Source organism: Eublepharis macularius, chromosome 3 (genome assembly GCF_028583425.1).
Source record: "Eublepharis macularius isolate TG4126 chromosome 3, MPM_Emac_v1.0, whole genome shotgun sequence".
Taxonomy (NCBI): Eukaryota; Metazoa; Chordata; class Lepidosauria; order Squamata; family Eublepharidae; genus Eublepharis; species Eublepharis macularius.
In genome coordinates, this window is record NC_072792.1 from 157898807 (window position 1) to 157923655 (window position 24849).

Below are 24849 nucleotides of genomic sequence, written 5' to 3' on the forward strand. Positions count from 1 at the left end.
TCTGAGTGGGTGTTAAGTCATCCTGAAGGGTGGTATATAAATCAGATGTTATTATGTTATTATTATTATTATTCGTTTATGCACCTTCTAACTTTCTAGAAGCTTACGGTTGTTTATACTCTTTCTGAGATGACTATTGAGCTTATGTAAACACATCCAATTAAAAATTAAAGACTAAAACCATGTCTCTCTTTTTATTTAAATGCTGCTACTATTTGCTTTGTCATTTTCTTGAATACTTGAAACACAAATTGGTCTAACAATGGCTGAAATAACTATTATATCAGATGATAGAATTAGCATGTGTTGGATCCAACAATCTGCCAGTAGATAAGAGCATGAAAGCTTGCCACTTTCCCCTCCCTCCAGCAATCCCTTTTTATCCCCAGAAACTCCTGGGGGGTCACTGGTCCCCCATGAACAAATAGCCCTATGGGGGGGGAGGCAATGAGGAAGGGGATAGAAGTACCGATTCTCCCTCTTTTGTCAGTGAAGCCATGCTTATGGAAGATTACGGCAATTTCCCTTTTCCTTCCTGCAGCCCTACCTGCCATATGGTGGTTTGTCCATATAGGTCCCATAACCCTGGCAACTGACTTTCCAAGAGTTGGGATGAACTGCTGGAGGGGGAAGAATGCAGTAAAAATCCATATCCACCAAAGCCCTCACTGACAGATCACTGGATTTAACCCTGTGTCTTCGTGTCAGATTCCAGATGTTCTGCTTTGCATGTATGCAAGAATAACATTTCTTTAAATGAAGGCCCTTGATGTCCATATCTTGTCACTAACAAATATGAATGTTGGTTTATTGAGGTTTATTTTTGACAAAGACAAGCTAATACTGGAGAGCGGCACAGTACTGCTTATTGACTGAGTATTAAGCTATTTCTAAAGTAATAGGATTTTGCTACAAGCTGTATTTGCTTTCTTGAGGGTTCAGTGTTTACCTCTGTTAAAGAAGCATCTTGATTGAACTTGTCGACTAACTTTAGCAAGACGCTGTAGCCCAGGCATAGTTAGCATAATACAGATGGCTGTCATTATTGCTGTTTTTAGAAGTAGCAGCATGTCTGACTGGCTGGCATCTGTTTCTCTCTTTAAGACTCAACATGCATAGACAGTTCAACATGTAGGTAGGTCTCAGTGAAATGGTAGCGTTTGACTAATTGAATGTGACTTGTGAAGATTGTATATGGAGAGCACAGTTGGAAAGGCTTAAATATCTGGAAATATTTAGTCGAATTCAACTTGAAATCAAGAGAAACTAGATAAAGCTTTTTGTGTGTGCTCCTTAGGATTGCAAGCCATGTGACTGGTAAAAGAACATCTTATTTTTCCCCTCGATGTGGTGTTAACCCTCTCGCTTCCTAAAAGGTGCATCGAAAAATTAGAGAAGACACAGATATGGCACAAGACTCGCTGCAGTGCCTCGCTCAGCTAGCCTCTCTTCATGGGCCAGTGTTTCCTGATGAGAGCTCACAAGTTGATTATTTAGCTCACTTCATTGAAGGATTGCTCAACACAATCAATGGGTATGTATGTAATACCTTTTCTTCCTAGAATTTACGTTTGTCGTTGGAGGGAGGGGCTGGCTGCTTCTTGTCATTGCTTGTCGTTTGAGCTGAGATGCAGAACTGGTTAAGGATATCTTTCCAAAGGTACCCTAGTAGGCTTGATTTTGAACAGAATGATTCACCCTAACACCCACACCCACAAAATGTCTTCTGCAGAATTGAAATAGAGGACTCTGAAGCAGTGGGAATATCCAGTATAATCAGCAACTTGATCACTGTATTTCCTCGCAATATATTAACAGCCATTCCAAATGAACTGTTTTCTTCATTCGTTAACTGCCTCACACACCTCACTTGCTCTTTTGGAAGGAGTGCTGCTTTGGAAGAAGTGGTAAGTACTAACTTTGAACTTCCCAAGATTTGTTTCAAAATACTGATACTAACAGCTGCATTTTAATTTTTATTTGTGCTGTATCTGACTTAATATACGTTTGGCCTTTCGAAGCCTGATTGTTTTAAATTAGTTGTATCTGTGTATTTTTTATTATATGGGAAGAAAAAAGCTTCATTTAAAGACAACTGATGGCCTCCATCAGGTTAGAACTGAGTGCCAGTTGAAAAATTTGCATGTATTTTAAACTCTGTTTTAATCACAGCCTCCATTCTTTATATATAGTAACCTCTGAATATTCCTTAAGAGTGCAACTAAGTCTGCTTAGTATTGCTTAAAACAAACTAAGTCTGTTTTAGTTTTCCATGTTGGAAAACTGGAATAACTTGGTGACAAAACTGAAATACAGTATTTGGTCATATTAAACTGTTGCTGCAATTTATTCATATACTGTGATCACTAGCTAATTTTAGTTTGTGTTAAAATATTCTTTTAATGGGCTTTCAGTAGGTACAAGAGGCTTGTATTCATTATAGCTTTATTACTATTATGCTCCCAGAAAAACCATTAAGATTAGCTAAAAGAAATTGTCAGTAAATACTAGATGGATCTAAACTGGATCCAAAGGTGCCTTTGCACGAGTAGAAGGTGCTTCCACTCATGAGGAGTGGGGATCCGTGTCTTTCTGCAGATTTCCCACTTCAGCCGTGGTCATCAGGAACAGTTTTTCAGATGGTACAGAAGACAGGGAGAGGCAAGAAAGATCCATTACCTGAGCATGTTTCACTTGCCATTGTTTGGAGCCAACCCCAAATTTACCTCAGTACACATCAATTTTCTTGTGTGGAGCCCCTGTACATATTATGGGCACTGACTTCCTGTGTCCCTGCAGAATGAACCCAGAGGACCAGAAAGCCTAATTTTTACTTAAAGGTTAGGAGGAAAGGCAATCTGTGTTTTGGGCTCTAATAGATGATGGAAGGAGGATTTCTCTTCACAGTACCCTTTTTCCATTCCATGTCCATTGTTCCTGTTTACTGCCCACCAGAGTCTTGTTCTTTTTAATCCTTCATTCCACTTGACTATTTTTATTGCCTGGTTTTGCAGTTGGCAATGTCTGAAGCGGATTTACCACTTCTGCTGCTAATTTCTTAATAGTGTGCAGCCTTTGTAATTGTACTCATAAAAGACTTGAAGAATTGGCTTCACTGACTACAAAATTTAACTTAGTGAAAGTAAGAATATGAGTTTGCAAGAGACATCTTGCAGAGTGAAAAATCATTATGGCATGAGTAAAGGTGTTATCAGCAGCTGTATATCTTTAGCTGGTAACAAGGAACTAAATGGGGAAAGGTTAGGGTTTAGAGTGTAATCTGAAAGCGTCTGTTTCTGAAGCTGGATGTATCCAGACCAATTGCTGGAGAGGGAGCGCATGAGGACTCCCAAGAGTGCGTGGATACATGATGCTTGGAGGAATGGTAGTATAAAAATGTAACAAGCGAGTTAATCAGCAAATGCACCCTGGGCTCGTCTCTTACATCAGTGCACTTCGCTGAGAGAAAAAGTAGTCTAGGCTTATACCTGTGGTTGAGAAGGCTGGTGGACTAAACCTGCTCTTGGTTCACCAGTATTTCCTCTGCCACATGCACCAGCTGTTTCTGAAGCCCTTTCAGAGCCATTTTGTCAATGCGGATCGAATGGCAACAAGAAGAATAAAGCATTTGCTGCTGCATAATTGTGGGTGCAGTTCCACAGTGGCATTTAATTTTACTGGTTGTGGATTTTATTTTACATGGTTGGCACAGATCCCTCTGTCTCAAACACCATATGAATATCTGGTTTCCTGCAGAGGGTTGTGCACAGTTCTTAATAACTTGTAGGTTCATATTGGTACAGCATGTCCTTGTGCCTGAAGACTCTTTAAGCGTGTGCTCTGATTTAAATGACCAGCAAGGGATGAAACAGGATTATTTAACAATTGCTTTCAGAACTGGCCTAATGGCAGTTAACAGACTGGAAAGAGGCACGCCAGTGCTTTGATAGTCGAAGTTTGTCCTCACAGGAAGACTTGTTGTGGCATTAAACTCCAGTGCTCAGTTTCCACAGTCTCACCCTATATCTGAAATAGTGAACTTCTCATAACATTACTAAAACCAAATGTTTGTGTTACCAGATCACGGTATATAACAATATTAATTGTTTCACTTTTCAAAACACATTTTTTTTCTTTCAGATTTGATTTTCCCCTTTGTATTTACTAGAACATTCCAATCAAAAGGAATGATAAATCTGTTCAGATTGCAGAAAAGTAAGGGGTGAGAGAATGCAAGAGTTTGATCAAGTTTCCTTTTCCCCGCCATCATTGACAAGCTTTCATAAAACCACTTGACAGGAGCCAGGTAGTCCTTTAGGCAGACAGGATGCCAGCAGCACATAGAGGTTTTCCTTTAATGGCAGAAAATTTGAGGGGGGGGGTATCTCTTTTTGTGGATTTGCAGAAGGATTATGCAAGACTCTTACTGTTTGAGTATTTTTTAATGTTTAACAATACATGAGACCTCACCTCCCCAAGTCCTCTGTTATATCCAGAGGGTTTGAGGGGGAAAGAGTTGAAAAGGGGTAAGGCACAAATGTCTAGTTAATCCTTCCCTTTCCAGTTTGTTGCTAGCTACAGAATGGAGTAAAAATGTGCAGACAGTCAATTGAAGACCAGAATGGTTTGACATCCTGTAATAAACATATTTCAGACTATTAAATTACAATACCTTCCATCTCTGAAACTTTACTGTGGGTTTAGGGAAGCTACATAGATAGCAGGATTTGAGTCCAGTGGCACCATAGAGTCCAAAAGTTTTTCAAACCATGAGCTTTCCTGTGTGCTGAATAAATATTGTATACTATCAGACATGCACATACCAAACTCAGCATATTAAATATGTGAAAAAGACCTTCTGCATCAGGATTGAGCAGGTGCAATTTGGCTGCCCCGGTGTATGTCAGCTTTATTGAATTTTAGAAATGTATGAATAAGGCTATGATTCCACACATGTGCAGTGAGGTGGATTGCTACCAAATCGAGGATTAAAGTTTTATTTTACAATATTGGATTTCTTACCTCTTTTAGTTTTCAGAATCCAGTTTTCCTCAGTTTAGTTTGCAAATTAAACTGATTTCAGGAGTTATCTGTCACTCTGTTAGGACTTGTTTTATATTCTGTCACATATATTCAAGTATGTACTTAATAAAATACATCTGCTTCATGTGTCAGTGGATATGTTGTCGTTTTTCAAAGATGCCAGCCACTTACCGTCATGAAACGCCAATTACAACCAACTTGGTATAAATTATGTGTGGATTTTATAAAATAAGTTGATGTATGAATGGAAATCTTTTTGCATTCTTAATGGGCAACAAATTGTAATTAGGTGAAGCTCGGACAAATCTTTGGTAATATTTTTGTTCTGTATCCTAGCTTGACAAAGATGACATGGTCTATATGGAGGCGTATGACAAACTCTTGGAATCTTGGCTTACTTTAGTACAAGATGACAAACATTTCCATAAAGGCTTCTTTACCCAGCATGCTGTTCAAGTTTTTAATTCTTACATCCAGTGCCACTTAGCGGCTCCTGATGGTACAAGGAATTTGGTAAGTTCGTGATTTGACAATGAAATTCTTAGCTTATTGTAAACATTGTTTTAAGTACATCGTTTGTCTAAATGTATTGATGTAAATGGTGATACGGCCAGTTTTCTTAGTGTATGGTCAGATGGGAAGTGTGTGGTCAGATGTCTAATAACAGCCCACTGTTTCTTGTCAGTGCGGGGTTTAGAGCTTTTCTGTAAAGTTTTAGTGGTAGGAGTTCTGTAACTGGATTCAGATTAGAGCTGAACCACATGCTTACGTGAAAAGCCTTCTGAACTTTTGAAGGCTTCTCAACAAGCAAAGAGGAGGTAGTAGACAGGTAAGGAGAAGCAGCTGGCAGAATGCTTTTCCTTCTGCAGTACATCTCCAATTGTCTCCCTCTCTGAATAATCAGCCAAAGAAGAATAATTTACTCTATTCAGCGCCTGCTTTTCACCAATAATGGCTCCCAAGGCCATTTGCAAAAAAAATCCCAATTCAAACCAAGCGCTAAAAGCCAATCCCCAAACTAGTGGGCAAAACAGGCTACCTAGCAGCAGGACAATAAAAAGCAAATATCTGAATAAACCCTCCTCTCCCCAAGTGTCTGAAGAAGAGAGCTTGTGACTCTCGAAAGCTTTCACCCTGAAAATCTTGTTGGTCTCTAAGATGTCACTGGACTCAAATCTTGCCGTTCTGTTATAGACCAGTACGGCTACCCACCTAAAACTGCCCTCCTCTCCCAAAGTTCTGCCTGTGGCTCTTCCTCCTCGTTCAGGCTCTTCCAGTTTTCATTCCCTGTTATGAGGGCATGTAGAGAATCTGGCTGCTTTTCATGTGATGGTGCTCACTGAGTTCATCACTTTAAGCACAAAGTTCATCACTTTAAGCACAAAGGAATGTGATTTTTAACTTTGTTTTCCATTTTTGAGGTGGCTTACTTGGTATGGAGCATCTCTGCATTTTGTTGATATTGTAAGAATGTTGCTTTGTGAAAGCATAAAGAAATCCTGAATGTAATATTCTTAATAGTGCTAATAAATGGTTATTTGTGTTGGTATAAGAAAATATTTCATAGAAGAGGCTTTTAATTTCATAATTGAGGAACATTGGCATAACTTGTTTATGTAGGTTAATTCATGGTGTTCTGTGAGATAAGTCATTCATCCCACAAGTAACCATTTAAAAGTCACAGCTGGCATTGCAAAGCCTGGCTTGTTCAATATCAAAGCAGTAGCTGGGATTTTCAAATAGAGAGACACTCTTCAGTAAACAGCTGAGGCTTTGAAGTTTTAAGAGCATTATTTGCCCGTTTGCATAAAGGAAAGAGGGTTTAAAGAGCCTCTTGGGAAGAACACAAGGCAAGGATCCAGTTTCTGTATCCTCTTCGGTGACAAAAGATGGTGTCATTTGAGTTTTTATTATGCGTGTCTGCTTTAATTTTAGAGATCATCTTTATTGCTGTGGGGAGAAAGTTTAACCCCAAAAGGTTAACCATAGTAATGGTGGGGGGATACCAAACATTTAAATCTGTGATTTTAAAAACTAATCTGATTCATTATTGAAATTTTGGACCCCTTCTAATTGGGTATGGATTTTCTTATGCCAAAAAAATTCTTGCTTTTAGTGTTTGCAACATTATTTGTAGTTGACACCTGTTGTTTATAACTTTGACTGGGACAGAATTATAATGAGAAGATTTAAATCAGCCATAGCTGTATTGTTATAAACAACGTAAATCTTAGCAAATAGGGATTCTGTGAGCTAAACATGGAGCCTTCATTTTAATACAATTTTCTGGTTTTCTCACCAGTTTCAAGCTAATGATTTTTCATAATTAGTCTTGGTTACTAACCTATAAAGCCCTATGTGGATTGGAACCAGCGTATCTACAGGACCTCCTCTCCCCATATGAGCCCCGGAGGATGCTTCGATCCAGTGACAAACAGCTGTTACTGGTCCCTGGCCCCGGGGAGGCCCATTTAGCATCGACCAGAGCCAGGGCCTTTTCGGTCCTGGCTCCAACCTGGTGGAACACTCAGTCTAAAGAGATCAGGACCTGGCCAGATTTGCTATCCTTCTGCCGGGCATGTAAGACAGAGCGGTTCCGCCAGGCATATGGTTGATGCCTTGGGCCTCCCTGCCGGCCACCTAGAGGTAACTGTGCCCCTACAAAGGGTATCTACCACCTAGCCTTTGCCATATATTTCTGGAGGTGGTTGGGTGGTGCTTCCTGGAGGAATCTGCTGCTATATATCTTCTTAAAATCTGCTGCTGTATTGTTTGTTGTGTGTTTTTAAATATTTAAGGAGTTTTGTTGGTTTTAAAGGTATTTGCATTTTATATTAGTGTATTAATTGTAGTCCGCCCTGAGCCTGCCTGCTCATGCGGGGAGGGCGGAATACGAATTAAATAAATAAATAAAACATGGAGTTTATCTTTGAACAACACCAGTGTGTATTGGTAGACACTTGCGGGCCACACTCTTAACCCATCATCTGCGATTTTTCTCCTATAACTGGAGGGTTGTCTGAATTGAGCAAAGGACAGTGGTTTGGGAAATTGGAAAGAAGCTGTGGACTCGTGCGTTTTCCTCTTCTTTCACCATAGCTTATCTCTAGTTTAGTGCTAACTGTAATGTCTGAATCAGCAAGGTATAGTTAATTTTTGCCCTGCAAATGAGAATCAGAAACCATGGAATGAAAAGGGTTTCTGATTGTAAATGTGACACACACACGCTAAGCACAGTTAGCTGTTTGAAGAATGGTTTAGAAGACTGTCTGAACTGAGCTTGAGAGTTCTGACTGTATTCTGCAACCGCGGAGGGTGACGCCTTAAGCCCGTAGAGGAATTTTTGGCCTCCTATTTAGGCTTTTACCCTTGCAAGCTGTTTGTGTATAAATTATTATGCAGACTAAACGGATCAGATAAACATAATTTAGTCAGAGTTTTGTCAGAGCATGTCATAAACTATATTAAAAGGCCTTGGTATCTCATCGCTTCAAAGCAGGCTTACACAGTTTAACATAACTCACTACCCATGTATGGTAGCATCATAAATCTTCCTGTTTTGAATCCCAGCAAAACCCACAGCATCTGATAGCTCACCACATATGACTGGAGGGCTGCCCTTGGCTTTGTGCGTTGCAGATTGTACAGGCATACTTTGTTCCTTGGGAGTCGCAAAGCTTTCTGTATTTTGTTGGTTGTGTTTAGTTTTTTTGGATGGAGTAGGGAACGTTTCACTTTTAAATGGAGATTTTGCCCTCTATAATAGTATGTGAAAGAGAGCTCAGATTTTCCAGATAAGGAACTGAGAATGGGAAAAGGCATAAGATCAAGTAATTTGGTATGTGCTATGGCTCAGTGGGAAGGGGTTGAGGCTTACAGGTAAAAACATGTATTTTGAATGCAAATGGGACCCAGGTTCAGTCCTTGATCTCCAGTTTAAGGGAGCAGGTGTAGGGACTGAGAGCCAATCCCAGTAGATACATACATACAATTCTGTATTGCAAGAAGAGTGCAGTTTGCTTTGGAATGAAAACTAATACCATACTAAGCTAGGTGGAGTAATGGTATGACACTCACTGTAAGGCAGCTTCATATGCTTAATTTAAGTCTGTAGCTGAACTGGGAATTCACCAGTCCAAGAAAAGGGAAGTCATGCACTTTCCATCTTGCTGCTTGCATGTATTTTAGTATTAGCAAAGTCAAAACAATTAACAGGTATTCAATGAAGAAGACTGTATCTTCATTGCAAATTAGTATTTTCCACCACGAACCCCCAACCCCCCCCCCCCCCGGGTTTCTTCTGTTAATTTTAGTGCATATAGGATTGTCAGCTTATCTGGATTCTTAAAAGGAGAAATGCTATGCAATTATTTGCTACAACACAATGTCCTTTAACTTCTTTTAAATGTCAGACTGCCAATGGTGTGGCCTCGAGAGAAGAAGAAGAAATAAGTGAGCTACAGGAGGATGACCGAGACCAGTTCTCTGACCAGCTGGCCAGCGTAGGCATGTTAGGAAGAATTGCTGCCGAACACTGTATACCTCTCCTTACAAGGTATGTGCTGCTCCCCCCCTCCCCGCAAAGGGATGCTGTAGCGTTCAGAATCATCTCTACAGGGTTTTGTTTTGTTTCGCAATGTGCGCTTAATGACTGTCAGGCTTGCATGCTGTTTCTCCTCAGCTTATTAGAAGACAGAGTGACAAGGCTTCATGGCCAGTTACAAAGGCATCAGCAGGAGTTAATTGCCTCTCCAGGATCAGGCTCCGTTGATAATAAAATCCTTGATGATCTGTACGAGGATATTCATTGGCTTATTCTAGTCACAGGTGAGTGAAAAGCTTTTAAGAAACACACACGTGTTGATGCTATTCCATTGCAAATGGGCATTCCTTTGCCACACTTGTTAGTTTAACTGGTAGTGTGTATTGATGAAACCTTCATAGTGAGTCTTCAGAAAGCTGATATGCACCTCACACACAGCCTTGTGCGGCCATAATATTCAGGTGCAATACCTGATGCTATGTTGGGCTTTTGGTAGAGGAGTGCAGTTTACTTCGGGATGAAAATCTCCTCCTGTAGTATGTAAATCTGCAATTTCCTTCAAACAGGACGTGGAGAGGAATCCACACACACACACACACACCCCACACTCCTCAGATCCTGCCTAGCAGCTGAGTGGGGTAATTCATGGGCTCTAGTATAATCACTAAGCTAAGTAATCCCTCCGTTTCCAGGCTCTAATTTCTCATGCAACTACTCTAGATCTTCAGGAAACCATGGGTGTTAGTAGGAAGTCTGTTTATCCCAGTTCTTGGAAGTAACCCGAAAACTGCTACCCAGAATAGTGGTCACAGCATAAAGAAGTGCATTGCTCAGCCTTGAGGCCTCTGAGACAGCAGATTGAAGCACTGAAAATACGATAGTAATGCTGGTGATATTGATCTCTGCTGCACTAATGGGGGTGGCAACTTATACAATTGTTCTTAAAACCCACTGGGTTCTGGTTCCCTGCCAATGTCGAAGAAAGTTTGTTATTGTGGACAGAGAGAGATTTCAGCTTGATATAGCCTCCCTGATGGTTTAAAGCAGTGAATGCTAGTAGCCAGAGCCAGCCCAGAAAGAAGAAGAAAGGACAAAAGCCACAGATATAAACATCACTGAAGGAGCCAGAACTTATCCAGCAGCAGTAGTGGCTCCCGTGCTTAAGTCATCAAAATGAGCCAGCTTAGTCAAGAATAAGAGGAGGAAATCACAACTTCACACAAACCTTTGAGAGTAGTAGAAGTATTTTTCATTTCTTTTTATGAAAGGGCAGTAATGGTGTGCCCTTTCATAAAATGTTCCTGTTTTTATTTATTTATTTATTTATTTATTTATTAGATTTATATTCTGCTCGCCCTGCAGATGGGCTCGGAGTGGATTACAACAAAAAGATATAAAATCAACAGGGTAGCATAAAGATCTAAAAACATCAGTTCAAAATTCATTTAAACAGCAGCACATATATTGCGCAACCCTCCAGTTGAGATGGAGCGGTTCCTTCCAGACTGAATATTCAGTTACGTGTTGTTCCCTTATACCGAGTCTTATTCCAGTGGTCAAGGTAGCTCAGTATTGTCTGCTCTTGCTGACATCAGCTCATTCGAGATCTGAAGCAGAGGAAAGTCTCTGCTGCCTGACACCTGCTTTCTGACATCTACCATGAATTGAACTTGGAACTTTTTGCTTGCAAAGCATGTGCTCTACCATTGAGCCACAGCCCCTCCATTGCTCTTGAGGAGTTCTCATGGAGAAGTCATTGGACTGAAGGGATTGAGTTGGCCTTACTTAGCGCTTCCACGATAGCGATGTGAGCCTTCCTCCCATGTGAGCTTCAGTAATCTTGAGAGCAACTATCCTATGGGCTGAAGATCTTCCTTAGACAATAAGGTTTTTAGGGATGGTCTTGACAATCCAACAGAAGCCTTAACTTCCAGATCTGGTCACACCTTCAGCTCAACAGTTTTGACCCAATGGTTTTAGTCTGAGTTGAAGCCAAGATGCGGTGCAAAGAGTGAGGGAGGGTCCCAGTGTCATTAACACCCTCAGCCTGATGCAAGCATGCCTCAAGCGTGGAGGCAGTTTCATGTTCAGCAAGGTTTGGAATCTCTTTAACACAGACAAATAAGTCCGAGAAGTTCTCTCTTCTGGCTATGCTTTGGTGCCAAGGGTGGTCCCAAAGGACAAGTGTCTTCCACTGATCTGAAAATCTCACAACAAAATTATAACACTGGGAACAACCATTCAACGTCTTAGCTGTGAGGACACATGCAAAGTGCCGTCCCCCCTTGCTCAGAGAGACTAGCAAGAACTTTTTCCATTTTCTTTACCGTGCCCCAAGTTGCAGGAGTTGGAGAGTGGTCTTGTACCTGCAGTTCTTCGGCCAAACATAGCCAGTCAGACATGACGAAATCTGTTCTGCGCTCAAATCAGCCGGGATACTCTTGCATCAGTGGAGGTTGCCAAAGCTTACTTACATGTATCAGTTTAACCTGACAATAGGGTTTTTTTTTACATTGCATATAGTCTCTAGGGTTATAAGCACACATGGACTTTACCAAGAGCTCTCCTTTTGATGTAGAAAAGCGGTGTGTATCTAGTTATGATCAAAGTATATGCTCTTATGGTACCGCTTGTGCCTCTTGCATCTCTACCAAGAGCAATTCAGATTCATAAAAAAAGCCAGCCCTATGTTCCTGACAGAAATTATGAATTTGGTGATGTGTTGCATGGAGTTGGTCCAATGTACACACCCTCTCTGTTGCTGAATGGCTCTATTTAATTTATCCAAGGACCATCAAATATTGGATCTGAAGAAGAATTGCATAGGATGGGATCTCTCTGTGGTGAGAGAAAAGTCAGTTGTTTCTGGATGGCATAGGAGGTTCAGCTGAGCATAAACTGGATGGAGCTTAGAGCCAACCATATCATGCTCCATAAGTTTTTCTTGGAGGCCTCAGGATTGTGATGGGGGCATTACAGCAAAAGTGTAGCAGTTACCAGGGTGGGAGCGGTTATTTATTCCTCACCAAGAAAGCAATGGTATTACTCTAATGGACAGACTTCTGCCTCCCCTATCTGAAAACTGGACATCTTTGAGGCACTCTGAAAATGGAGGTGAACAAATTGTGCCATGAACAGGAGGATCAAGCAGAGTGGTTTCTGGATTGGGATGTTTTTCAATACCTCATCATTGTGTCATGCATTGTTGAGCATAGTTATATTCCAGTTCAACAAAGCCAATTGACTTTTGAACAAGTATCAAAACCACAAAAACAGGACTTGTGAAGCAAAATGAGGAAAGGAACTGCATTACGAGTCTCTCTTTTTGTTCCTATCCTTGACAAGAGAATCAGAAAGCTTAGGAAGGAGAGAGTGTAAAAAAATTTTGTTACCCTCATGTTAACTGACAAGCCATCTACCCAGAGAATCTGTGGGACTATAAGCAACACCATCTCCAGAATCTTCAAGCATTTTCATCTGTGAAGGCTAAAGTCTGACACATTCTGGGATTCTTTCAGTCAAAACTACACGAAGAACCAGTACTCTTAAGAGACAGTCTTAAGAGACAGTTAAGTCCCTGGCAAGTCTCCTTGATAGTAATCATGCGATGTGTTTGTTGTATCGCATTCTGGTTACTCCTTGCGTTCTTCATAGACCTCAACATGAAGTCTGAATGTAGTTGTTTGATAGGCTTTTACAGGCTCACTCGGAGAACCTCATGGCTGAAGCTTGTTATAAAGGAACTCTCAAGACTGTTTTCTAGGTGACAGCATCTTCAGCTCAAAGAGTTTTAAAAATAGCTTCACTATCAGTTAATAAAAATAGCTGTAATGAGATAAAGTTTTTCTCGAGACACACCACATCTATATTAACAAAATAGTAGATCCCAAGATATTTTCCTCCTTTTTCCAGCACAGCAAGAAAAAGTGGTATATTCTTTATATCTGGATCACTCTGTTTTTGGTATATTACATAAAATGATGAAGTGTGGGGAATTTTAGTTTCCTTCAGGCAAGGTTCTAATGGAAACATTTTACAGGGAGGAAGGCTTCAAGGTCCAGTATTGATATTTGAGAGATTGGATTATTGTTGTATGTAAGATATTGTAGTGTAGTCCTTTAGAGGAGCAGCAACATCAATGATCTTTCAGATACATTCCTCTTTGATCAGCCCGGCTGGGCTCTCACTGTTGTCTAGCCATACATTCACTCCATACAATTGAATTGATGGTTTTGATTTTGCAGAATCTGATCTGTGCTACTATTAGAAAAAGAGAAGCTGGATGTCCCCTAGATGAGGTGCTATGGGGATATTCCTCTTTCTTCTCCATCCTACTCTTCACTTTATGTGTAGATCATACTGTTAATGGAGGGTGTTTAGTTTCATTTTTATTAAAGGGGAAACCAGTCTTTTGCTTTCTAGTCGAAGAATTTTCTGGCCCTGCTTACAAAAATAGGAGAAATTTCATCCCAGTATAAGCTACTCTCCTCTTACCAACAGGAACAAAATATTACAAGTCCAGTTTTTCTTTTAAACAGGTACAGCTGTCTCTCTCAAAGCTGTCTTGCTCTAAATTGACTATAGCAAGAGTAGTAATAGTAAAATTGGGATTGTGCAGGCCAGCCATGCCTTTGTGGTATGCACTTCACAAACCTGCATGGCTACTGCCCATTGGATCACATATTTTAAGAGGAGCGTGCGTACGTGGAGACCAACGTGTGTTGCCCCTTGTTTGAATGGAACGTCTAACATAGGCATGTCTGGGAATGAGGTGGAGCGGTATGATCTCTGTCCCACATCTTGTATAGGTTTTGTCTGCATAGAGTTTTAATTATTGTTTCCCCTGGATGTTCATTTACTATAACTCCAAACGCCATACTCCTCCTTGACATTATGCATTTCCTGTGGAAAGAAATAAAATCTTTTTTGGTTTCCAGTATTCTGGAAACTTGGTAGAATTGCAATGAAACATTGTTAGACAGTATTAGTGTCTTGTATTGTGACAAAGAAATGCACATTTTAAAAGTTGGTTTACATTTGTTGTGGTATCTTATGATGACTTAAGTATTTTTACCCCTGTGGTTTGTTTTCCCAGTGTTCCCATTTCATTGTATATTTTAATTTGTGTTCTCATAGGCAGAAAACTGAAATACCTTAAGGTCCATAAGCCTATGATAGAATTTAGTCAAATGTTGGTGCTGGTTCTCTCAGCATCTCTTGTGATGGCCCTTAAAGCAGTATTTAACTTAGGCCAGGTAACCTGAGGTCACTACTTTCTTGTTTTGTTTGTTTGCTTTTAATTTTAAGGCTACCTCTTAGCTAATGATACTCAGGGAGAGACTCCGCTAATACCTCCAGAAATAATGGAGCATTCCATTAAGCATTCAGCTGAGGTTGACATCAATACAACGCTTCAAATTCTTGGATCTCCAGGAGAAAAGGCCTCTTCCATTCCAGGGTACAACAGAACCGATTCTGTTATTAGGTAATTTATTTAGTATCTTAATATCCAAATATCGGGGGGAGGAAACCTCAGAGGTAGACAGAGATTCTTAGTCCACATAACTCCAGAGATTACTAGTCCACATAAAAATGATAGCAATGTGTATATTGCTAATGGTGAAAAGTTTAATAAGCTTTATGTCAAATTGACCATAGTGACCTGGAAATGATAGTTTACCAAAAAAGCATAAACTGCTGGAAAACGGTTAGAGTTGAGTAACAAAATCAGTCTTCAGTGCTGGAGCAACTTAGTACAGGAACAAGAACACTATGTTTGGAGGGCTGAAAGTCAGAAAAAGGATATAAATAGCTTGTAAAAGGAAGTTGAAAAGTTGTAGTGTACATATGTAGAACTTCCATTAACAGATTATTTGAACTCAGATAAATGGTTGATACCAAGGTAGAAAACATATACACCTGCATGCCCCAAGCCAATATGATGTTGTAAAACAAATGGCTTATACTTATTAAAACTGGGCAGATTTTCTCAGTTTTAGGCAATCTGCTGCTTCTAGGAATCTGAATCAGAAAACCCAGCATCTAAAAGAGTTTGCGTGCTGCTGTTCAGTTGACTCCAAGGTAGTATTCAGAGTTGAGTCCTTTACAGGATTAAGAAAGTACTATGTATCTGAAATCTCATTTTGAAAAACTAGTAATTGCGCTACTTAGTTTTTAGTATCTCCTGGATTCAGCCCAAATAAAATAAGTTGTGGTGTTTTTCAAGGTTAATGTTCTGCAAGTTACTAGCTAAGTATACTTGCTAAGCCTTTGATCCCTAAGTTGTTACAGTTTAGACATAATAAAGTATTATGTTCTGAGGCTAAATGGTTTGTAGTGATATGTTGTTGCAATAAGAGGTTCGCTCAGTGCTGGGCATCTTCATGGAAGTGCTGACAGTCATGGTATCAGACGGCTAATTGCTAAACATAATGGGTTTATGCTGCAAAACTGCATAACTGCAAAAATGGTATTAGAAAGTGTTTGCCTGCTTCTAAAGGTTCTGACACTAAAACTGAGAAAAGAAGATGGCTGTCTAGCTCAACATAAAAATATGAAATGTGAATTTACTGATATTAGCGGGATTTAAGATTTATCTGAATGCTTCAGCACTTGAGTGCCACTGATGCTTAATGGGATTTAAGCATATCTAAGAAGTGCTTGACACATTACATGGTAAACACATTTTAAGTAATTGCGCTTTGTGCTCCAGGCATGTGTGTGTTCGTTGCTTATCCCTGGGCACAGTCTCCCTTTCAAATATGATGGTATTAATTGCAGAAACACCTTATAGATGCACTGCAAATACAAATATAAAAAGTTGCTTTATACTTATTTATTTGTTTTATTTATATATTGGATTTATATCCCACCCTCTCTGCAAGCAGGCTCAGGGTGGGTCACAACACCATATTAACAGCAATTACAACAATATATAAACACCATAATATACTTAGTCATATGATTTATCCATTTAGCCCACCACCTCTGCCTTTTTACTGGCAGATGCTCTCCAAGGTCTTGGGTAGCAGGGGCAGATCAGACTTTTACTCCCAAACCTGTAACTGGAAGTTTGGGGGATTTAACCTGAGACCTTTTGCTTGTTCTACCACTGAATTATGGCCTGTTTGTTCTTATTGTGCAAAGCAGCCTTTTCTGGGTTGTACATCTTATTATAGCAATAAATATAAATCATAGTTCTGTGCACCTTTCTGGTACCAGAGCACTGCAACAGTACTAAGAGATCTAACCAGTTTAGGACTAGTATAAGCGACAGTGATCAACTGTCATCGGCATAATGTCTCAAGAGAAATCTCAAGTACTCCAGGCAAGGTTCCAGTTGAAACATTCCCACCTACCCTGTTGTCAGGGCCTTCGAAGTCATTCCTGCTGCAGTAATCTGAGAGTCCAGGTTCAAAAGTTAAAGGCTATCTTTTCACCATGTGCTAGTCTCCAAGGCAGAGGACAAGCAATTATGTTCTAGTGCCTGAATAAGCAGAGGGAATCCTTGGAGAACTTGTTTTTTCCAAAAAGAAACATTGGATCAGGACATGTCACTCAGTTATTTCCCATTTTTTGAAGATTTCAACCCCGTGTGTGAGAGAGAGAGAGAGAGTGAAAAAGAGCAAGTTGAAGTATTAGAAATAATTATGGCTTTAATTTCCTCAGGTTACTCTCTGCTATTCTAAGAGTTTCAGAAGTGGAGTCTCGAGCAATAAGAGCAAATCTAACGCACCTTTTGAGCCCCCAGATGGGAAAAGATATTGTATGGTTCCTTAAACGGTGGGCAAAAACCTATCTCCTAGTGGATGAAAAACTGTATGACCAGGTAATCAATATTATCTAATTCTGAACATGGTTCCATCTGTGGATACTTAAATCCAGAGACTGGAGCCATGAATGGACAAGACACATCTTTCTACATACCTGAGAAAAGTCCCAGGTTTGCAGAAAAATCTGAAATCTGAAATAAAAGGGAGTCATTTTGAGGGAAGACTTACTGGGGCCAGGCCCGGCAGCAACCACTGGACAACTTGCTCCCAAGCAATTTCCATGACTCGCATAGGCCTAGCTACTTATTGCCGGTAAGCAGCTACCACGTGACTACATGAAGGCCAGTGTGATGTAATGGTTAGAGTTTCAGACTAGGATCTGCAATATCCTTTCTCTAGGTGACCTTGGGCCAGTCACATGCACTTCGCCTAACCTACTTCACAGCATTGTTTTGAGAATAAAATAGAGCAAAGGAGAATTATGTAAGCTGCTTTGGGACTCCATTCTGAAGAAAGGAGGGGGTATAAATGAAGTAAATATATCTGAAGATGGAGGGGCAAATAAAAGGTAGTTTGCTTGGTGGGTGGGAAGGAGAAAAGGAAGCAAGGAAAAGTGAGGATATTGGGGCTGCAAGAAGGACAGAAAGAGGAAATTGTGCAGGAAGTGGGACAGAGGAGAAAGTGAATTGCTCAACTGCAGGTTCTCGCAGGCTCCCTGTTGTGCAGCTGGGCCTGGTCCAGTGACCAGTGCCACACAGGCTTTTTCTGAGGACAGGAAGGAGGGGAAAGCTGAAGATGGGGACAGATAAATGTAGGTTAGCTTGTGGGTAAGAAGGAGATAATGAAACAGGAAAGGGGAAGAAGCTATAGGAGCTTTCAGGGAAGTGAAAGAAGAAACTGTGGGGGAGGAGAAAATGAAATGCCCCCCACAAGTCCTTGAGGGTATCCCATTTGTGCTATTTTAATGTGGGAGTGTTCTTTCTGTTCCGGTATGTGAAGTTCCATATTTGCCAAAGATTGAATCCTAGGATTGGCTTGGATCCCCCAGAACATTTTCAGAGGTGGAAGGGGAGGTGGCTTTCACTGATTTGCCCTCCAGCTTCAGACATTCACCTCTGCGACCCCCACCCATGTTGTTCCTGGGGGTTTGCCCATCTCCATGTAGCAGCATTTCAGGGAACATTTCAGGCTGCAGCAGGAGGGAAAAGGTAAGAAAGTCGTGGTGTTTGGAAAGAAATCCTCTGTGGGATCCAACCTATTGAATTGCTTGGGGATACACGAGGTTTTTCCCCTTGCAATACAAATGTTATTTACCATCTCTTCCTAATTTGATGAAATACAGGTAGTTATTGGTCATGAATACAACAGAATGATGTAGCAGTGGTAGTCTTTGTCTTCATCACCCCTTCAGGGTGGTCAGGGAGGTATACTTGGTTTCCCCCTCCTCTTTTATTCTTGCAGCAATCCTGTGAGGTAGGCTGAGGTTGGCCCGAGTTCATGAAGTGAGCGTCCTGATAGAATTCTGAGGGGGTGGAATTGCATTCTTCACAAGCATACTGAACTGATACAGTCTACTGTACCACCTCATTCTGTTACATGCATAGACCAGACTGGTGCGCCTCTGAATTAATACCTCCTTCCCCGCTCCCAGCATGGAAGGGATTTATAGGAACTTCAAATCACACTACAGCCTTTTGCTTTCAGTGTAAAAATCCAATTTTTAAGATGTGCCCATGGCATTGTCTGGGCAGTATACTTCCTGGTGCATTTATGATATTTGTAAGGCTGATGTTATACACCTGTTTGAGGACAACAAAAGTTGGAGCATAGGTGGAATTACAGGGAACTCCAATTATTTTACATGCCAGGATCAGCACGTAGGATATGAACAGAATAGAACTTGACAGTTAAAATCATGTAGTATTTTGAATTCTTGAAAGCTTGCTTAACCGGTTCAAAATATTTACATGGAAATTATTTAAGTTGCCTTGTTAAAAAGATTTTTATTGGAGGTTGTAGTCAAATAGTAGCTACACTGAGACTTAGGAAGCTAAGTATAAATAGTCTATTCTCCTTACTTAGAGAAAAACAAATTTGGGTGGCTGCCAGTCTTATCTTCTGTTCTTAGTAGATGTGTACATTGTCTAGCAGGTAAAGGCTTAGAATCGAGATGAGAGTTGTGTTTTAGTTTTAGTAAAATGTAATCACTTCTTTTGTAGATAAGTCTGCCGTTCAATACAGCCTTTGGTGCTGACACAGAGGGCTCTCAGTGGATGGTGGGTTACCTTTTAGAAAAAGTAATCAGCAACCTTGCAGTGTGGAGTTCTGAGCAGGACCTCGCAAATGACACGGTGCAATTGCTAGTAACGTTGGTAGAAAGGCGAGAAAGGTAAGCTTAACGTTATAACAAGGTTAAAATAAATGGTGGTCCAACTCCCTTGAGAGAGAGTCTGTTAAAACTGATTATGACAATGGAATGTGCCCCAAAGAATCAGTTAATGGGACAATTTGTAGTTTAATGCATTGCAGGAACATTAAATTGAAGTGTATGGCCTTTCCACCTCGTGGCAAAACTGTCCATGATTTTATGAGAATGTTCTAGCCGGTATGAGCACCTGTACTGCTGTGCTGTCAAGGTGACATTGGGGTGGTTCATACTTGCATGTTGGTTCATACTTGCATGTTAACTATTTGATGAATGCAGCGTCATATTGCACATATGAACGAGCCGTCCCAGATATAACACCACAGTCAGAAATGTGCTTGTCAGTGGAATCGGCTGCAAGTCAGAAAGCAGCGTTTCCAAATGATGAACATGCATTTGTGAACCAAGTAAAAGTAACTATTTGGTACAGCCCACTGGCTGTCTGACCAGGGTAGCAAACAAAGCTTGCATTGGTTGTACGATTAGTAACAAAGGTTGTATTCAGACCCCATGTCAAGCTGACATTAAGCCCCTGTGTGCACAAACTAAGGCTTAGCTTGAACTCTGCATTGCCATCTTGCGCCACTCTCCTCCCTTCTTGTGCACAGTGCAGTGAAGGAATCCCAGTTTCAAATGATCTTGGGTTACGTGTGACATTCAAATGCAGGTGCATGCCGTATGGCCATAGTCAGTTTTCACTCCACAAACAAATGCTTTAAATTTGGATGAAACTCTTGTTTTGGAATTTTGGTTTGTGGAAGAAAAACAACTCTGGTTAAGCTGTACACCTGCATTTGTACATCCTGAGTAACGAAAGTTTTAAACCTTGCTGACTGCACAGTAAGTGAGGAGTGAAGCATACCTGGGAACAAGCTGGGGTCATTCACATTCAGGCTTCACGTCTGCTTGATATGTCATCTGAATGTCATAAATAGGAATGTATGAGAGAGACAGAGAGAGAGAGAGCTACTGAGGCATTAAAAAGGTTAACCTAAGTAGAAGCTAGGTATCTTGAATTCTAGAACAAATCTAGATCTAGCAATGCTGTAATTGTGGCATGTAGTTAAACATTTATTTTTAGTGTTCATCTGTCTTTCTACTTTTAGGGCAAATTTGGTAATTCAATGTGAAAATTGGTGGAATTTGGCTAAGCAGTTTGCCAGGCGGAACCCACCTCTTCATTTTTTGTCCAGTTCTGTGCAGCGTACGTTAATGAAGGCCTTGGTTCTAGGAGGCTTTGCTCATATGGACACAGATACTAAACAGCAATACTGGACAGAGGTAAGACTGTTTCTTTAAGCTTCAAAGGCCAGGTTGGTATCTTTGGGCCTAGAATCCTTACATGTATGAAGGATGATATGGACATAATTTAAAACTTTTGAAATGAACAATTGCCTTGATCTTTATTTTGCTAAAGTATCTTTTAAAATTATTTTTTCATAAACCTTAATGCTAGAACCTATTGTTAGTATTATGGAAATGATTACTAGAGTCTTTTAACATCATCCCTTTTCATAATTTTTATTTGCTTTGTGCAGTCTATCCAGAAGTATCATCTCTTGCCATCTAACATATGTTATTGTAAGTTAGTTGAGGAGGAACAGTGTACACTAACACTTCCTTGTCTTTTTTGTCTGAGAACAAGTAAAATAAATAACTTTGTGAATTACAGTAGTAATATCACTAGACTTTATATCTAATTAAATAGAATTCAGCAAGATCTGAATACACTGGAAAAGTGGGCAGATTTGAATAAGATGCGATTTAACATGGGTAAATGCCAGGTTCTCCACCTGGGTAACAAAAATGCAAAGTATGCATACTGGATGAGGGATACACTTCTGGGTAGCAGTGTGTGTGAACAAGATCTTGGGATATGGGTGGATAGGAGGCTAAATATGAGCAGTCAGTGTGATGCAGCAGCAAAAAAGGCGAATGCAATCTTGGGGTATATTAGCAAAGGCATAACATCCAAATCACAGGATGTCATTGTTCCACTATGTACCGTGTTGGTCAGGCCCCACCAGGAGTATAGTGTGCAGTTCTGGAGGCCTCACTTCAAAAAGGATGTAGACAAATTGGAACAGGTGCAGAGAAGAGCAGCCAGGATGATCGGGGGCCTGGAGACCGAGGCCTGTGAGGAAAGACTGAGGGACCTGGGAATGTTCAGTTTGGAGAAAAGGAGATTGAGGGGAGACAGTTGACATTTAAGTATAAAAAAGACTGTCACTTAGAGGAGGGAAGGGAGCTGTTCCTTTTGGCAACAGAAGATAGGACTTGATATAATGGGTTTAAACTACAGGAAGGAAGGTACCAGCTGGACGACAGGAAAAACTTCTTCACTTTATTACTAATTCAGCAGTGGAATTGGCTGCCTAGGAATTTGGTGGGTTCCCCCTCATTGCCAGTCTTCAAGGAGTGGGTGGACGAACACTTGTCAGCAATGCGTTAGGTTGTTTCTGTGTTTGGCAGGTGGTTGGACTAGATGGCCCCTTGTAGCTCTATGATTCTAAGTCCTGATATATTTGTTTAAAATTAAAAAGAACACATATATACTCATACTTCAGTGCCAGGTAAAGAGAGTGTGTATTCAAAAGTTTAATGTCTGTAGCTAAGATTTTCATTACTTAGGAAACTATAAACTAGAAAAGCAAATTTCTGTTTGCTTTTTGCCCTGTAGGTTCTTCAACCCCTTCAGCAAAGATTCTTGAATGTGATAAACCAAGAGAACTTCCAACAGATCTGCCAAGAGGAAGAGGTGAAACAGGAAATCACTGCTACCTTAGAAGCACTCTGTGGCATTGCTGAGGCTACCCAGATAGACAATGTAGCAATTCTTTTTAATTTTCTAATGGATTTCCTTACCAATTGTATTGGACTAATGGAGGTGTACAAGAACACACCAGAGACTGTTAACCTCATCATCGAAGTTTTTGTTGAAGTTGCACATAAACAAATATGCTATCTTGGAGAGGTAATAATACAACAAATATACTCTGAGTGTAAGCACAACACAGTTTTTAAAGACTGAAAATCTTCACTTTGGTAATTGAATCAACTTCCTCTGTGTACTCATGCTGGATGTTTCAGCCTATTCCAGGCCCTGTTTATTCAGATGAGAATTTAAGAACTGCCTTGATAGATGAAGCTAAAGGTCCACCTGACAGCCATTCTGTATTGTTTTTCCATGCCATTTGGTGTTCAGAGGTATGTTGCCTCTGAACATGGAGATTCAATCTAGCTATTGTGACTGATGGCCAGTGATTGGCCTACCCTTGATTCATTTGTGTAACCCTTTTTAAAAAGTCATCAAAGCTAGTAGCAATCATCCCATCTTGTGAGAGTGAACAGAGGGAATACCATTGATAGACGATCTGAGCTGTGCCAATTACACAACTTTTCACTTACTGCAGGGTATGCCAGCAGGTAAAAACACTTCCCTTTTCCATGAGTGCCTGCTGTGCTTCTGGTTGTGTGCTTTGGCACCAGATCACAAATGCAGGAAGCTAAAATAACTGTCTGTATGAAGTTGCTTTGAAAGTCTAGTAAATCAGACTTGAACAGATTTTAAATATAGTCAGCTGCTGGCTGAAGTAGTTCTAAGAGCCCAAGGAGGCATTACACTTAGTGGTATCTCACTTTTCAATATCTCAACAATGTCTCTCCTTTCTCTTATACCATTATAATCTCCTTTTGCTTTGCTTTTATTTTCCTGCACTGTGGCAAGTTTTCTTCCTGCTTTTTACTTTCCTTCTCTCTTTTCTGTCTTGGGAACTGTGATAGGAGCTAGTTGCTCTTTTGGAACAGAAGGAAGAGGCGTGGGAATTGGTATTATAGCACTAGGTTGCAGCAGCTTTCAACTTGCTGGACTGAAAAACACAGTCAGTATTGGCATGTGGGTTTCTGGGATGCTGTCAAGAGTCATACTTAAATACTGAGAAATCAACAGTACTTAAATGGTGTTATCCATACAGCCTGATAGGTATTAATGTATGATATGTATTTTTTCCTGATATTCTGTGGTTTTTTTCCAACAGAGTGCTAAAACAACATGACTGTAATGGAAATTTATTAATTTACTTTATTGCATTTTTATTCCAACATTCCACCCAAAGGTCAGGGGAGGGGGTGTTACATGGTCCTCTCTTCCTCCATTTTATCCTCACAACAACCCTGTAAGGTAGGTTAGACTGAGAGAGAATGACAGCCCAAGGTCTCCCAGTAAGATTTTGGGCAAGTGGGAACTTAAACCTGGGCCACCCAGATCATAGTCTAACACTCTAACCACTATACAATTATTAATGTACTTCTTTATTAAGCTTCCCTTTTTCTTTCCTTTGTAGTCTAAAGCCATGAATTTATACGAAGCCTGTTTGACCCTACTTCAAGTATATTCCAAGAATAATTTAGGTAGACAACGAATAGATGTTACAGCAGAAGAGGACCAATACCAGGACCTTCTTCTCATCATGGAACTTCTTACTAACTTGCTATCAAAAGAATTTATAGACTTCAGTGATACAGGTAAGAGGAATAAATTTTGTAATAAATAAATATTGTAGTCTGCCTTGTGTCACAGTGAGAAATGTGGAATGAAAAGAAAGGAAACAAATAAAAACAGAGAACTGGAGGCATAGTGCATTGACTATGGGCATGGCGTCTTCACTCATCAATCTTTAAATGTACATTTAAAAATGTCATGTGTAAACAAGTGTGTAGGAAAAAAATCATACATATGTACATGTTGAAGAGCCAGAATTCATTGTGGCTGAGTATATCGATGATGACATACCCATTTTATTCCTGTGTAATGGCGACCTAATATATAAATATAAGAAATTCTAAAGTAGATTTTAATTTGACCTCTTTTGTACTGAACATAGAAGAAAATGTTGTGGCTTATGTAATTAAAGCTCGGATCTGGTATTTCCTTGACTATGAACTATAAGAAGATTCAGTTTTAACTGTAGCAGCTAGACTGCTAGTTGGATTACAAGTGGGCAATGGTTCCAAAGCATGTCAACTTCTAGATATTTTTGATATGAAACCTTAGAAGTTGGAGTAGC

The 24849-nt window shown here is 40.2% G+C and overlaps 1 protein-coding gene across 1 annotated transcript in view; it reads left to right on the forward strand.

Annotated features, from left to right (window-relative positions):
* XPO4 (exportin 4) overlaps nucleotides 1–24849 on the forward strand; it is a 72566-nt gene that overhangs the window by 39036 nt on the left and 8681 nt on the right. Inside the window, exons 8-18 of the mRNA XM_054974129.1 lie at nucleotides 1377–1534; nucleotides 1733–1907; nucleotides 5380–5556; nucleotides 9456–9598; nucleotides 9725–9870; nucleotides 14894–15071; nucleotides 17255–17414; nucleotides 19578–19747; nucleotides 20890–21064; nucleotides 22464–22757; nucleotides 24127–24307. Coding sequence (XP_054830104.1) covers nucleotides 1377–1534; nucleotides 1733–1907; nucleotides 5380–5556; nucleotides 9456–9598; nucleotides 9725–9870; nucleotides 14894–15071; nucleotides 17255–17414; nucleotides 19578–19747; nucleotides 20890–21064; nucleotides 22464–22757; nucleotides 24127–24307 — 1957 coding nt within the window. The remainder of the gene's footprint in view (nucleotides 1–1376; nucleotides 1535–1732; nucleotides 1908–5379; nucleotides 5557–9455; nucleotides 9599–9724; nucleotides 9871–14893; nucleotides 15072–17254; nucleotides 17415–19577; nucleotides 19748–20889; nucleotides 21065–22463; nucleotides 22758–24126; nucleotides 24308–24849) is intronic.